This window comes from Syngnathus floridae, chromosome 7 (assembly GCF_059516105.1).
Source record: "Syngnathus floridae isolate MCC-2025c chromosome 7, RoL_Sflo_1.0, whole genome shotgun sequence".
NCBI lineage: Eukaryota > Metazoa > Chordata > Actinopteri > Syngnathiformes > Syngnathidae > Syngnathus > Syngnathus floridae.
Window position 1 is genome coordinate 13376175 of NC_142419.1, and position 15460 is coordinate 13391634.

Genomic DNA, 15460 nt, shown 5'->3' on the forward strand with positions numbered 1-15460 from the left:
CCTGGGTAATAAGGAGTCCTAAACCTGAATAATAGTAGGGCAGCATGCAGGGGAACTGAGCCCCACTCTGGGACCATCTTTGATTGTTCCAATTGGATTTGTCCAATCTTACACTTCACTTTTCAAAGTTGTCACATTTTCTCTTGATTCGCAATGTACAGTTCTGTTCTATTTTCCACAGTTGTCAAAGTTTCTTTAAACTTTGTCCTGGTGTTACGTTTGTTCCTGGAAAAAGCTATTTCCGATTGGGGACGGGGAGGGAAAGGATTAATTGCTCGTTAAGAATTTGGTCAATTGTGTGGAATTGATTGTTAATTGTGCCTTGAAGCTATCGAGGGGGAAAATGGATAGCACTACTTCGCTGTAGTCTTCTAACATGCTGTTGATTCAATAGTTTGCCGTCTAAATAGGCAAAAAAAAATTTCTTTAATCGGTTCATTAGTCAAATTTGCTAAATTAAACCAAAAGGTTGTAGACCAGCTTCTATATGATCTTACAAATCCCCCCTTTTTTTTTCTAAGCAATACTATGAATTGATTACCTAACAGTTGCCGTGCAATGTTTTGACTCCAAAGACAGAAAAATCAATGTCCCGGCAAGAAGAACAGCGAGTTGTCGACCGCGTTCGAAGCACTTGCCACACTTCTTATCTACAACCAACAGCTCCGATAATTCACCCTTATTGGTCGATTGATCGGGAAAATCGCGTATTCTGCGTCATTCCGGTATTACTCCAAATGTAGTTGAACTCTATGGAGGAAAGTCATTAGAAATTTTGAGGTAGCACTAAAACCTATTTTCATGTGGTGACATTAAGAAATTGAGGTCTGTTATTTGTTCCACTGATTCCAAGCCTCCGTTTCCACTTTAATATAAAATACGTGAATATATATAGTTATATTTTCATCTCATGAATGTAAATGAATATCCAATATTTTCCATCACTCTGTTTTTAAGGTGTTTAATTTGCTGTTTGAAGAGTGATGGCATATTTTTACCAAGGCGCAAAACAAATATCTGAAAGTCAACATTTGGTATTTGAAATTAAATTGAAGCATTATTTCAACATCTGCTGAGTCATTATTGCTATTGGAGCAGGCTGTACGAAAATATCAAATATTTTCCAACATTAAGAGCCAACGGTGCTTTCTGGCGGCATTGTCGTGATGAACCGCAGTGTTGACTGCTGCTGAAAGAAAAACGTTTGTCAGCGAGCGGGATGAGCAGATGAAGACAGAGTACAAGTCAAACACGAGAGAAAGCCAAGACTTAAAGCCTACAGATCGATTGTCATATGAGAACGACCAAGAGTGAGATTCCAGTAAAAACTAGATAATTTGTTGTGATACATTTTTGTTCAAACTACAGACGCTATAATGGTCAAGGACTTTCGTTCTCGGTTAAAGTTGGCAGATACGTTGATTTTGTCGATTTGGCAGCAAAATGGACAGTAGCCATTTGTACTCTTCTTTTGGAATTAAAATCATATTTACTGAGTCAATGTTGGTTTCGATCTATTTATTAAGTTTTATAATTTGGCTGTGTTAAAGATAAAATGTGTTTTTAAGTTAATCCTCTTATTTTAAACTTTGACTGTCATCACTCAGTAATATCGATTATAGAAGGAATCATTTGATAGGTTGTGTGACAATTTCTCAAGTTACGCTTCCCGATTGAGCGAATGGTAATGGTGTTCATTCTGTTTTGGATTTGTGTATCCAGTATGCATGTGCTCTTGTCCGCACATATGCACACGCGTGTGTTTTCCCTGCAGTGTGACAGAAGGGATGGCAGGTCTGCAGACTGCGGCGTGACGGGCGTTTAATGAGGACGTTCTCACAGGAGCCAACAAATACAATGCACGCCCTGCTCGCAGGAGGAAAGAGGATGCACCTTTGCTCATCGGCAAACACATGTTGACCCAATTACGATGCGCTGACAATAGGCTTACATTCATTATTGACAACATTACCCTGTGATTTGCTAGCATGACCTAGAAGAAAGCTGGAATCCTTAGATAGGCAAGGCAGTGGTGTGATGTCCATTGACTTAATTATGTACGCAAATTGTGAGTCTTAGAGGTTCCTGTTTTGATTGCTAATTGTTTGATAGGCAACATTTATGCTATGTTGATGGGGGTCATGACAGCGGCAAGTCTAAAATTGTGTGTGTGTGTGTGTGTGTGTGTGTGTGTGTGTGTGTGTGTGTGTGTGTGTGTGTGGCGAGCGAGAGAGAGAGAGCAAGAGACAGGCGAGAGAGAGAGAGAGAGAGAGAGAGAGAGAGAGAGAGAGAGAGAGAGAGAGAGAGAGAGAGAGAGAGAGAGAGAGAGAGAGAGAGAGAGAGAGCTAGACAGGTGAGAGAGGTGAGAGAGAAAGAGAGAGAGAGAGAGCTAGACAGAGTGAGAGACAGAGCGAGACAGAGAGAGAGACAGGTGAGAGAGACAGGTGGGAGCGAGACAGGCGAGAGAGAGAGAGAGGCGAGAGAGAGAGAGACAGGTGAGAGAGACAGGTGAGAGAGAGACAGGTGGGAGCGAGACAGGCGAGAGAGAGACAGGCGAGAGAGAGAGAGAGAGAGAGACAGGCGAGAGAGAGAGAGAGAGAGAGAGAGAGAGAGAGAGAGACAGGCGAGAGAGAGATGTATATGTGCAGTTACTTTTTCTTTCTGCGTTACCGACAGCCATACAATTCTGCTTTTGTTAAGAAACAGTGCGCTAACCAACGCCTCCATGATTCATAACAGACACTACAATGTTATGAGGACTTGCTGTGAGTCACCTTCGAATGAACATGAACAGAACACCCAGTCTCGTCAATGAAAAATCACACAATGTCGCATCATGACTGTCACAAAAGAGCCATATTAAGCTCATTGTCATGATAAAACAAAAAGGGTGTCAACAATATCATGTGTGATTAGAATTTATCCTTCCATTTAATTTGGTGGCGTGCAACAATATATGCCTTTATTTTCCCCTCGATGCAATAAAACCACCCAAACATTTGCAGTTAGTCAATTTGCATCAGGGTCGAAACCAATATATATTGCGCTAGACCTTCGGGGATAAAGTAGCTTAGCAGTTAGACAGACTGCCACGTTAAGAATTGTTCGACCCTAGCAGACGTTTTTGCTCCACTGCGGGCTATTCGAGTTCAACAGAACATTTCTGGTCATATTCAAATAACAGGCCAGGAATCACCAACTACTGAGCTGGAGTTATGCAGTCGAGTGTGAAAGCCTTTCTGCTACCTGTCTGCTGTGAATCCGAGTGGAGCAGAGCGAGTAGGTGAGCTCGCCATATGCAGAGCAGAGTCATAATGTGCAAAGTACATCTGTTACTTTGAGCAGCGGAAGAGCGAAACCTGTTCATCATAACACTTTTTTTATGGGTCATCAAACATGTCAGCCGCGTTCACACTGTTTGAAGGGTGTTGTTTACTGTACACATGTTGCAAAGTTCTGGCTATCAATTAGCACACAACACAGGCTTGGATGATAAAAGAGAGCTGTCCTTGAAAACACTTGTCAACAAATGTTCTGCTGCCTTTTTGTGTAAATCAGTATTTGCATTGAAATGAATTGCTTATGCTGCTGCCCCAAAAAAAAAAAAAGGGAAGAAAAAGTAAGGCCCAACATGGCTGCAGCAACTCCACCATCGAAACCATCTCATCTTGGTGTCAGTACCAGCAGCGAGATCTCAATTTGTGCTAGTAATGAGCCTGCTTCAGGTCCCAGTAGCCATGGAAGTAGCAGCCGAGTGATAAAGATGAAGTGTGCCGCGGCTCCCATGGTGCCTTTTAGCAAAGTGGAACATTGACCACGAGATCTCTATCTCATTGATCAGACCATTCAGATGGGGGGGAAAAAAAAAAAAGTTCATTTCCTCCTGGAGTCCGTTCCTCACTCCACTGCCCTTTTCCAGAGCCAATGTCATTGGAAAATGAGCTAGCTAGAAAGGCTCTATACCAGGGATGACCGGGAAAGCACTTTCTGCATATACCTAACCTCTTCCCTAACCCCTTACGGAGTCTTATTGGAGAGTGTTGTAAAAAATTCAGTGAGTAGGTGGATGGATATCTCCCTAGTGGCTGAATAAAGACATCTGAGGAAAGCGGTGACAGCTCGAAAGGCAAAAAGTTGAATGTGAGAAACAGTCCGGAGTTTTGGCTCTTAAGTATTGCTCGTTTAAATTGCCCTGACTCTTTAAAACATTAATCTTAAGATTATCATCATCCACCACTGAAACCACATAAATTTGTACTGCGGCATAGTCTTTGAATGAGTCATATCGTCACAGTCCACAATGGTAGACTAAGTCTTAACATAATCAGACCATCTGGTAAAAGCGAACAACTAAAACAATTAAAAATAATCAAAATGTGATTTATGTGATGTTTGAACAAGTTCGGCAGAAAGCTCATTCAAAACACTTCCATTTCAAACTGGACCTAACGATCATTTCACACCTAATAATCGGTTCCCACTTGTGTCCAGTGGTGGCGCTAGAACTTTATCATTGGTTCAATTCTCGACTTTGGGCATCTGGAATGCCCCACATTGCAGCAGGCTTATTAGCTGCATTTTGTCTTTCTTTGACTCTGCCTGGGCAGTGTCTATTGAGATTAAGCAAGCACCTCACCATCATTAATAAGCAATTTAAAGCTTTGACTTTGCAATCCTTGTAACATTCAGCAGTTTCTTCTCTTGCTTGTCTTGCTGCACTGCAACCATTGAAATAAAAGTGTTTTTTTAAGTTTTCAAAGGTCTAGTTCCTGTGAAAGTGGATCTAAGCTTTTTCCTGAGTCCATTATTTTGATGTCAACGCTCGTAAATGGTTCCTGTTGCTGTTAAAATAATACTACGAATATCACTTTGTCAGCGAGACAAACTCCAAACTCTGATTTGCCAATTTCTTTTCTCTGCGGAATTTTGTGACACTCTGCAGTTTCCCATTTTTGTGAGTTTTCACCAAAAGATGACAAACAGGTTCAGTAACGACACTAGCTAGTCGGTTTGCGGTGTCTGTTAGCTGAAAATTAGCTTTTCAGGAGTCACCCAGCAAAATTAGCAGCTAGCGGCTGATCGTGTTTTGAATTAAATGGTGACTCAAATCATCTGGAGTTAATGGATGAACATAAAAGACATTTTTTAACTGATAAAGCGCCTAAGCGCCAATTACAAGGAAAGCCACATTGAGTGGCAGCCTTTACTATTCCCTGGTTTCCATTAGCATGCCTGACCCGCTTATCATTTACACTTGGGTGTGAGATGAAGGGAAAAGGGCGAGAAAGAAATAGGTTGCAGAGGGCAAATGATAAAGTAAGCAAGACAGGCGCAGGAAGAGCCCGAGAACAATAACAAGGAAAACTCAGCGAGCCGTGGCTCGTGTAGATTCCATAATAACGGATATTAGAAAAAATGTCTCTAGATAGAGAAGAAAATTGACTGGAAATATTGTATAGCAACACAAAAGCAGAGAAATGAGTGCAAATTAGAGCAACAAGTGCAAATGGGTTCGTAATATTGACAGGAGAAGGAATGTCACACAATGAATTTATGGAGATTTCCCTTGGGGGTGCATGATGGGGGCTTAGAAATGAAAATGAACTTGGTAGCATGTTAGAGAGATATGAAAACAGGTTGTATGAACTTCCCAATCACTTTTTCGAAGGAGGAGTGCAACAAAGCCGGCTATCGGGGTTACGAAAATGTATCCAAGCTAACCATTTTCACTGATCGTTGAACCATTTATAGTTTTAATCTTGAGGCGACACAATTTTATGACACTTCTGAGACAGTTCAAGTGTCCAAAAGGGTTCATAGAATTGTTCTTAAGATATTTTCCACACTTTGGTTCATAATGCATGAAAATAAAAGTCAATGCGAGGACAAATTAATATTGATTTGAGGAAAAAATATGAAAAGTTTGGACGGGTCTTCAAATTAAGTATAGAGCACTTTGCAGATTTTGACAAACAGTTAAATGAAATGTGTTTTGCCGGATCACATTCTATTTTATTTACACATTTTACAAATATTGCCAGGGTATGCAAAGTTATGAGCACGCCTTAAGTCGGAGATCAAGGAAACGTCAACTCTCCTACATACTCAATATCTTTTTAATCATCTTTTATTCTGATGGGTTGAAATGGGGGGGGGGGGGGGGGGGCATCAGAGCAATGATGTAATAAAGCATGAAATGTGCAACCAAAAGAAATGTCAACTAATCTAAAATGAAAGAGATTTGTGTAATGATTAATTTAACAAGTCATTCTTTTTTCACAGAATTATGTCCCCGTGGCAGTTTCTATTATCAATCGTGTGGTTTGTCATCATTTGTGAGAGACAACTACACAATCAATTATATCCTTAATCATTTTGTACTTTTGGAGATCTGGAGAATCAGAGCTTCTTATCTTTTAAGACATAGGTGTCAAACTCAAGGCCCGGGGGCCCAGATACGGCCCACCACATCATTTTATTTGGCCCGCAAAGACAAATTGTGCATCGACACCTCAGTTTTAAGAGTTCCTCAGTGAGATGGATCGCGAGAGCTCAAGAAAAGCGAAAATGGCATCATACATGTTAAATCAAAAGTCTGTGGCAACGTTGTTTAGCACTTAAGCCACTCTGAGAATTAAAGCCATACGTGTTTTCCAATAACACATTTTTCTATATGACTATTCTTCCTTAGAATGTGATATTTGCAAACCTCTTTTACACGGAATTATAGCCGTACGTCTTTTCCAATAACACATTCTTTGCAAGGCTCTTAGACACTAATTATTCCTCACCTCGCATTGCTAGCTGCTTTTTTTTTTTTTTTTTTATTAGACACTGGTTCAATTTATGTCTCTTAAGCCCACCAGAGCAGAACACACTTTCAACGGCGTTGTGAATGAGAGTACGCCATTAAACATTTACTTCCTCTCCTTTGACTTGGCATGAGAGAGCAGGTATGCTTTCTGGATGCTTTTTCTGCCAGGGAGTTAAAAAAAAAAAAAAAAGCTGCAGGTCTGCATTGGTCTGGAGCAGTGAAGCAAATGAGCGATGAATATGTGTGCTGGCTGCACGACGATAGCAGCTGCCATGCGCCGGCCGGGCTTTTGACCGGCGTCTGGCACGGGAGCGCTCTAATTTAAGCATAGCTGCAGTGTAAACGCTCTCCGGGCCAGAAAGGATTTGCAGGCTTGGCTCTCGGACTTAGAGTGACAAAAAGCTGCTGAATAGCTGGAAGGCTCGTAGGTGAAAATCATTTTCGACAGCTTCGTATACACTTGACACAAACTGAGAAGACACCACCATGCAGGTTATGAATAGGCAAATGACGAAATTAGCGCAAGGGAGAAAACAAAAAAGGAGCAAGTGCTAATGATATAACCCAAAGAACAAATTAAGAGGCCAAAAAGAAGCAGGCATCAAAGCGAAATTCACATAAGCGACCGCAATTTGCAGCTGCTTATAGAGAACGCAGCCTTATTTGTCAGCGCATTGTGTTTATCCACCTGTGAGTGTTTGAAGGCAAAAAGCTCATTATTGCTTATCTCAGGGGGCTCGTGCTCTACCAGTGACCCCTCCAAGTCAAAACTGTGCCCACCTGACCCCGAGCTCACCTTTAAATCCTACCTGAGTGCCCTCCCTCCCCTCCCACCATCCACCATGTAGTGGTGTAATCTCTCCGCTCTCCTCCAAGCAGATGGCTTTGCAAGCCCCGAGCAACTACAGAACATCAGACTTGATATTAATATTCATGACTTTCTGACACATTTGAGTCACAGAAAAAAAAGAAAGACTCTTTTCACTTAGACACAGGGTTGATGTACATTTCGTGGTACAGGAGTGGAAACTAGGTTGCAAAAATGTAAGAATGGGAGCTGACCTAATCAAGCCATCACATATAAAGTTTCCATAACAAATAGAAAAAAAAAACTGGGCTCAATTTGATTGCCACAGGGGTTATAAGTGCAAGGCGTTTTGGAAAAATATAGTACCTCTAAAAATAATATCAGGTATAACAGGTAAGAACGTAGAGATTGCCAAAACTATTTTAGAAAAATGTTCATTCTCAAAAAGTTACTCACACCAAAATGTTGGATCAACTAGAAGGCATATATTCTTTATCCTCGGCGAAAAACGACCAACAATGGATCCACTGTATTACACTGCCCCCCCGTGGCCAAGTGGTGCACAACAGAAAGAACAGCACAATGTCCATCAAATTGAAGCAGTTAGGCAAAAAAGTTTAATTTCTTTATATTCTAACTGAACAAATCCAAGTTGAACTTGGATCACGTTCAATTCCTAACCGAGCAAATCGTAATAGTCGCGCTCATTGGTCCTTCGCATATAAAATATGAATTTTAAATTCCTTCATGTAAAATGATGAAGCAAATGGAGCCATGGAAAATGGAGCGTAAATTCCAGTTCCTCTGCCAGCCTGCAGATAAGCAACACGACTCTTATCTAATGCATGACTAAATATTTCTCATTAGACAATATAAATCTGCCCTTGCACAAAATCCTGACCCCGAGGTCCGCATGTCTGACTGCAAAGGATCGAAAGAAACCGGCGGCGCGGCGTACGCAGTCAGCCGCCTTCTCCACAGTGGCTGCCCCGCCATTAGTTACAGCAAAACCCAGATGGGCTTGGTCCCACAGTGCACCAGCGGATGGAGATTGATAGGCGGCTGTCCATGATGTGCTGATCATCTCGTGGGCTCTGTCAGCCGCAATATTGGAGCAAATGTTCCACGCAAGCCGCAACGGGACGGCACAGCATCTGTGGCCTCGCTCTCGCGCTGTGCGATCACCTTAGCGGTGTGCGCAGTGGAAACAGGTCGCGCACACAAAGTCTCCCCCCCCCCCGAGCAAATATTGTTCAGGGTGACCCGCTTTCACCTTGAACAACGAAAAGAAAATGATGATGTATTCGTAATGTGACAACCGCTGTCACATTTTATATCCACTTTCAGCAGATGAATCATTGATGCACTGGTGCGTTCCCGCAGTTGAAATGAATCCCCTTTAAAAAAAAAAAAAGCCTGAAAGAAATTCACTAGATCCAAATGCCATGACGAAATCTTGATTATTATTTTTTTTTTTAAGTGAAAAATTTTAAATAATTTCTAGTCTGATTATATTGAAATACGCTAATTGTGCCCAGTGTGATAGACTGGGTAAAATGAACAAATCTCAAAGCTCGGGAATTCATTGACGACATGCTGTCAAGTTTGCACTCTCAAATTCTTTGCCTTGCTGCTGTGATTTTGGTGAGCTGAACTTCAAAATGGGCCCCGCAGCTAACTTTCAAGCCTGTGCGTGAACAATAACACCTTTGAACTGACATAATTACTGATATTTGTGCCATCCATCTAAGAGCATTTGCCTCCAGTGGATGACCTCTGACGTCTATTAGAGTTTCTCAAAGTGCTCTCTAAGTACTTTGCCATTTTTCTTTTGTATCATTTCCTGAAAAGTTGTCATTTTGAGTCTTCAAAGGTGTTTATTTTTACCACTTCAAATAAAAATTGTCCAAATTGAATATAAAAAGCACACTGGGTATTGTGTAATATGAACTGAAAATTCCCAAACGACCTTTCAACCCTCTGTTGGACATACGGCAACGCCAAAATAATGTAAATACATTTAAAATGTCACTTTTATTTTAAAAGCACTGTTGTTTTCATTTAATTTCCTGAATGAAAATATTTTGTCACTCAGTTTTGGTAAGTTTAATTATAATAATATTTTTTGAGTTCTTAATTATTAAAAAATTAAACACCAATTTTTGGCCAATTACGCCCAAGTTTCCTGCAATACATAAAGTGTTAACGTCATTTTATGGATGGCCTCGATTTGATGAGCTACCATATGTCACCACGTCACACCTTTAGGTACATTCAAAGACATCGTGACTGTCTAAGTTGCTCAGCTCGGAGGGCATTTTGGGGAGGGGGTGGCAAGTGATAGGGTGCTATCTGATTTGGGATGCAACATTAGGCCACCAGCCAATCTTCTCATCTCCTGCGGAGCATTTTCACAGAGGCCTGCTGCAGACTATCAAATATTCAATAAAGGTTTATTTCCCAAAGGCGAGTTTCTCTCCCATGCTGTTGGATGAGGCTGATTTGCAGCACTTTCTGAATTATTGTACATTTCGAATACGGTGGTAATCGTGGTTGCGGTTTTACCCTCTCCGAACACATGCGGTACAATTTTCCACTGGATATGTTAATCATACACACAGGTTATCTTGGTTCACAGTTCTGATGAGAATCTGTTTATTTTTTTTACTCAAAGCTTCAGCTCACGTTGCAAATTGTAGTAAACAAACTGAGAGGCTTACAAATGCATATGATCAAAAATAAATGTATAAATATTGCCCAAATGACTTTCGGAATGGAAATCGGCTCATATTTTTAACTCCTTGTCACCATGGGCATCCATGTTCCTAGGAGACTAAATGTTCGGAAACAATTTAGAAATGGAAGCTATAGGTGTGGCGGAACTGTGAAAAAGCTTTTGCAGCAATCCGAAGTGCTCATAATTTCAAAGGAAACTATGAAACAAATATCGTTTGACAGCTATTTCTCGCAAAAATACCCGAAGCTAAGGTACCCGGTTACACCATTTCACATGACAGGAGGGATAAGACCTTGTCACTGCAGGCTGGTATTTAGATGGAGTCCAATGGCTGACAGTTTCGGAACTCACTTTTGGAAGGAAATCATTTCAAACTGTGGGGTGTGTAATACACCAAGAGTCCATTATTTCTTGTGCGTTATTATTTGGGGGACAGCTTGGGGACAAACTACCTTCACCTACCGTTAAGAGAACAATAAAGCAACCTCATAACTATCCGACGGAAAGATTTTAGAAGCTAGGTATAGCAAGCTAGCTAAGAGCATGTCGCGTTAACGCGGTGGCTAACAGTCGTTAAGGAAGGGGGCTTAAAAAATCTGCAAAAATCTCAGTCTCAAAGACAATAAATCTGCAGTGATATAAATGTAAAAATCCTTTTTGAGGATCTTTAATATTTCTACAGTAGGGATTATCACAGTGGGTGTTGCAAAGCAGTCAGCTCAGGCAATCAATGCCAAGTGACACTCGGAACAGCAGGCAGTCAGTATCTGTTTGCTTGTTTGACAGACTGAAACATGGCGTGTCGCACATGATGTAACAGAGACTGCCGAGGCTAAGCGCTGCCACGTATGGATGTCGCATGTCATTATGGCCAAATTCAAAACGAATGATCACACACCGCGCAATCTTAAATTATTCACGGAGCGTTTTAGAACTCTTTTTAACTTCCATGTCTTGACACTGGAAGCATCTGAAAGAAGACAAAATGATATGATGTTATGATTAAATTATGGAGGGGGAAATCGTCTCACTGTTACATGCCATCGTTTTATAGGTCGATAATCGTATACCGTGATTCATAAAGGGCGGTCAATGAATGATGTCATTTATACGGGTCGACTAGTTCAACCTCAGCTTCTTTAAACGCACACACTTTCAGATCAATGCCTAAGTGAAATGAACGAAATGAACAACGAGGGCGGACAAATGAACCTAAATTTAAAACATAGGCAATTTCACACCACATGCATTTTCTTATAACCTCATTAGGTACATTTGTAGGCACCCAATCTATTACAATGCCTACAGATTGCAAACAATTATGTTAAATTTTGGTAATCACAATCAGAGAGGTATTCTCTTGCTTTTAAAGTGATGCTGAACCATTGGCACTGTGTGCAAGAGACCAACTTAATATTGTGGTTGAAGTGGATTTCACAAGTTAATGTAACATAGATATTTTTGAAGTGTGGGAGGAAGACTGAATACCAAAAAAAAAACATGCCACGATTTGTAGCCGGAACCTCATAACGGTGCTGACGCACAAACATAATTACACTGATTAAAATTTGGGGGAAAAAAAAGTTACTTTTTGTATGAAACTGTCAAAACAAAGCCCAAGTTTTGAATTTGGACTTCATTATTTAAATTAGCAACCAATGAAGGAGAAATGTGAGATGTCACCTCATAATTGATAGCAGATTTGGCCAAAAGTGCAATAAATAAAAAAAACAAATGAACCTAAAAATGGATGGTGAGCCAGAAATGGAATCTTTCCGATTCATTGCCTCATGATCATGTGTCTGTTTCGTGTTGTGAGGAAAATAATCAGATTAGATGGCTCATAGATGTAATTGAAAGCAAAGAAACTCATAATTAGTGGCAAAGCAATTTTCATAATGAGGAGAATCTCCCAGGAGAGGTTAGTGTTGGTGAAAATTCATTCAAGTGCACCGACTCGCGAGCCACTCCAAAACACATCATTTGAAGAATTTTGTTAAATCCAAATTGCGGATAAATCAACTCACCTCCTTCTCACCGCAGATATTACTGATGATAGAGTTGGAGGCCGGACTGGCAGAAGGACCGAGGACCGCCACCACGCCCTTTGACATAATTTGGCACACTGTGAAAAGAAAAACAAGTGTTACTCTTAGCAAAAAAAAAAAAAAAAATCTCTGCTTTGTCTTTTTTTTTTTTTTTTGCATGATGTGATTTCTCAAAATCCCACTGCCTTTTTTATTCCAGTGACACTTTTGACCCTTGTATGCATTTGTTGCCATGGGAACATTTGTTCAGCACCATCTCAAATGGATTAGACTTTAGAAATTCCACTGTGACTTGTATGAGGATCTGATATGAATGTAAAACTGACACATATGAATGGAGAAGACAGATAAGCAGTACATAAATAAACAGTAAAGCACAAATGGATGATGATAACCTGTTTAATATAACATCATGAATCCTGGTTACATGTTTTATCTGCTTTACCTTTGGGGCCGTGAACACGAAAAATTCACTCTTTGGTATACACACCATATATTTTCATCTCCCATAACACAAAACAGATATTTCTTGTGGGTTTATAATCCCTGGCTTCCAATTAAACTTCAATGCCCAATGAAGCGAGCCGGGCACATATAGTAGAACTATGTAAGGATAAACGTGTGTGTTTGTGAGAGAAAGAAGCAAAGGAGGACACGTTTCAGGTCCGTGTGGTGTCTCCAGAGGCAGTGAATCGAATGATTAAGAAGTAATCCCTCAGTCACCCGTGGGGGCTTGCGGAGACGTGCATATGTGCGGGTTTGCACTTGTGCACCCATCCACGTATTTGCACCTGTTTTTGTGGCTTCAGCAGATTATGAGGATGAATGATGACCACATGCTTCCATTAGCACAGGTAGGAGGTGCGCATGTGAGTGTCTTTGGAGTATTCAACTGAATATTGGTTGGGGAGGTTTTAGACGTGGTCACAACTTCATTGGAAGTGGCGTTTGGAATTTATTAAACTACACTGGTGCATGAAAGTTATTTGTTTTTGTCATTCGAAAGATCTCGAGTCTCATCGAGTGTGTGCTGCTCCCGCGATAGAACTATCAACGTCAAACACAATCAAATCCGGGATGCTACTTGACCTCCATCTTCAGTGTTTTCAGTAACATTTTAATATTATTTTAATATATATATTTTATTAATATATATATTATATCATATATTTTATTAATTTATTATTTTATTTATATAATTTATTATTTTATTATATTTTATTATTATTAATAATAACTGTCATACAAGTTAGGAAGAGATGTGTATAAACAAAAAGAACAAAAGTAAAACTCCTCAATTTGGCTGAAGAGGGCAGAGAGAGAACACATTCATATTCTTGCACCAAAACTGTATTTGGACTTGCCCCAAAATTCTCTGAGGGATGTTTTTTCCTCCCTTCCAAATGTATAACTGAGTGCAGAAGATTTGTTGAGTGAGAACTAGGACTTTTTCGATCAGGTACCGACCGCTCCCTCCGTGATATTCCCATCTAACCATGACCACTCGTCCATCCCTAATCCAATTTCCCCCTTTAATTCCGCATATTGTCACACAAAAAACATTTGCCAAGCGCACCCAGCACACCAACCTGCTTCAATGTGACATGAAAAATATTTTGACCGCTCATCCATGTAAACCCAAAAAAAGTAATAAAGCTGAAGCTCTGTCAGTGATCGTCGAACAGATTCACATGGAAAATCAATACGCACACGCTCCAGTCACAGCAGATGACAGTAACCACATAATTCGTATCTCCAAGTCTTATGGCATTGATTTTGGATACTTTTAGATTAAAACATTAAAAGGTCAGTATGGAGATTTGCAGAGACAAACAGCATTGGGAAATCAGTTTTCGTAGTCTATTTAAATAAAAATAATGGTTGGCAGGAGAAGGCATGTGTTTGTTAGTCAGGTAGAGAGAGCAGGAGCGATTCAAGGTTGCATGGTGAATATTGTGTGGTATTCACTGAATGTCAATGCAACCAGCCAATTACATTAAGATAGTTTTGAAAAAAAAATCCATTTGGGGAAGGTGTTTTTAGTATATTTTTACCATCTATTGATGTTTATTTTGATGGTGGATGTCATTTTAATTAATACAGTAAATAAGGCCGCGAAATTGGAAAATTAAATCAGAGACTGAGACATGAACATGAACCTTGAATATTGTGAATTAATTAACTCAATCAATGATTGCTTTTCCACACTTTGCTTCACAGTCACACTGCTAATCAAAAAATCTGGACACAATATATCATGTCACATGGCCAACACATGAATAGAAAGTGAAGATGGAAGAAAAATTGCAGCTCACTTGTTTCTCCCATTTCATATTCGCTATCTCTGAGCAGCTCAAAGATGTCCACCTCCAACTTTCCAGTGATGGAGCGATTGCTGCTCCTGTTGATGCTGTCCTTGGCCAGCGTGATGGCCAGACGCTCGCCTCTGCTGCACTCCATAGGATCATCAAGGATGGCAGCTGCAAAGACAGACACACAGGTGAATTCAAAGAAATGACCGGGCAAGTGAACAAATGAGTCAGAAGAATCAAATTCCTGAGAATCGGCTCTCAAAATGAACATTTTTGATCCATTTCCTTGATCATTACTAAGATCTTTTTGGACGACGTGGAGAACTTAACTACTAACACACAGAAACACACAGTGAGTCAAAAGAATCGAATTCCGGAGAATCGGCTCTCAAAATGAATCTTTTTGATTCATTTCCTTGGTCAATACCAAGATATTTTTGGACGATATAGAGTAATTTCTATCGTACAGAGTTACCCCTCCATTGCATGACCTTGGGGTCATTCTACTTTTAGATTAATCAGTGGCTTTTATGTCCACCCATAGGCTTTTATTATTCGCACAAAACTTGCAATGGCCTCTTCACAAGAGTAATGTAACCCATGTGATCTTTCGTTTTCACCTTTGTTTTCCCTTCCGTTTCTCTCGTCTCATTAGTGCTACATTTCTTTGACAAGAAGCAAATGTGTGATCTCACCCCTCCCAGCCACCCAAGCGATTCTGAGTCACGAAATGGCACATTA

General features: G+C 40.3%; 1 protein-coding gene across 5 annotated transcripts in view; it reads right to left on the reverse strand.

The window, feature by feature from the left end:
- Nucleotides 1-15460, reverse strand: part of grik4 (glutamate receptor, ionotropic, kainate 4) — a 167745-nt gene that overhangs the window by 65955 nt on the left and 86330 nt on the right. For all 5 annotated transcript variants that reach the window (XR_015859428.1, XM_088380772.1, XM_088380769.1 and 2 more), the window contains 2 exons: nt 14723-14887; nt 12387-12484 (listed from right to left, as the gene is read on the reverse strand). Coding sequence is in view for 4 of the 5 variants with exons in the window: in XM_088380772.1 (XP_088236898.1) it covers nt 12387-12484; nt 14723-14887 (263 nt within the window). In the remaining variant the exon portion in view is untranslated. The remainder of the gene's footprint in view (nt 1-12386; nt 12485-14722; nt 14888-15460) is intronic.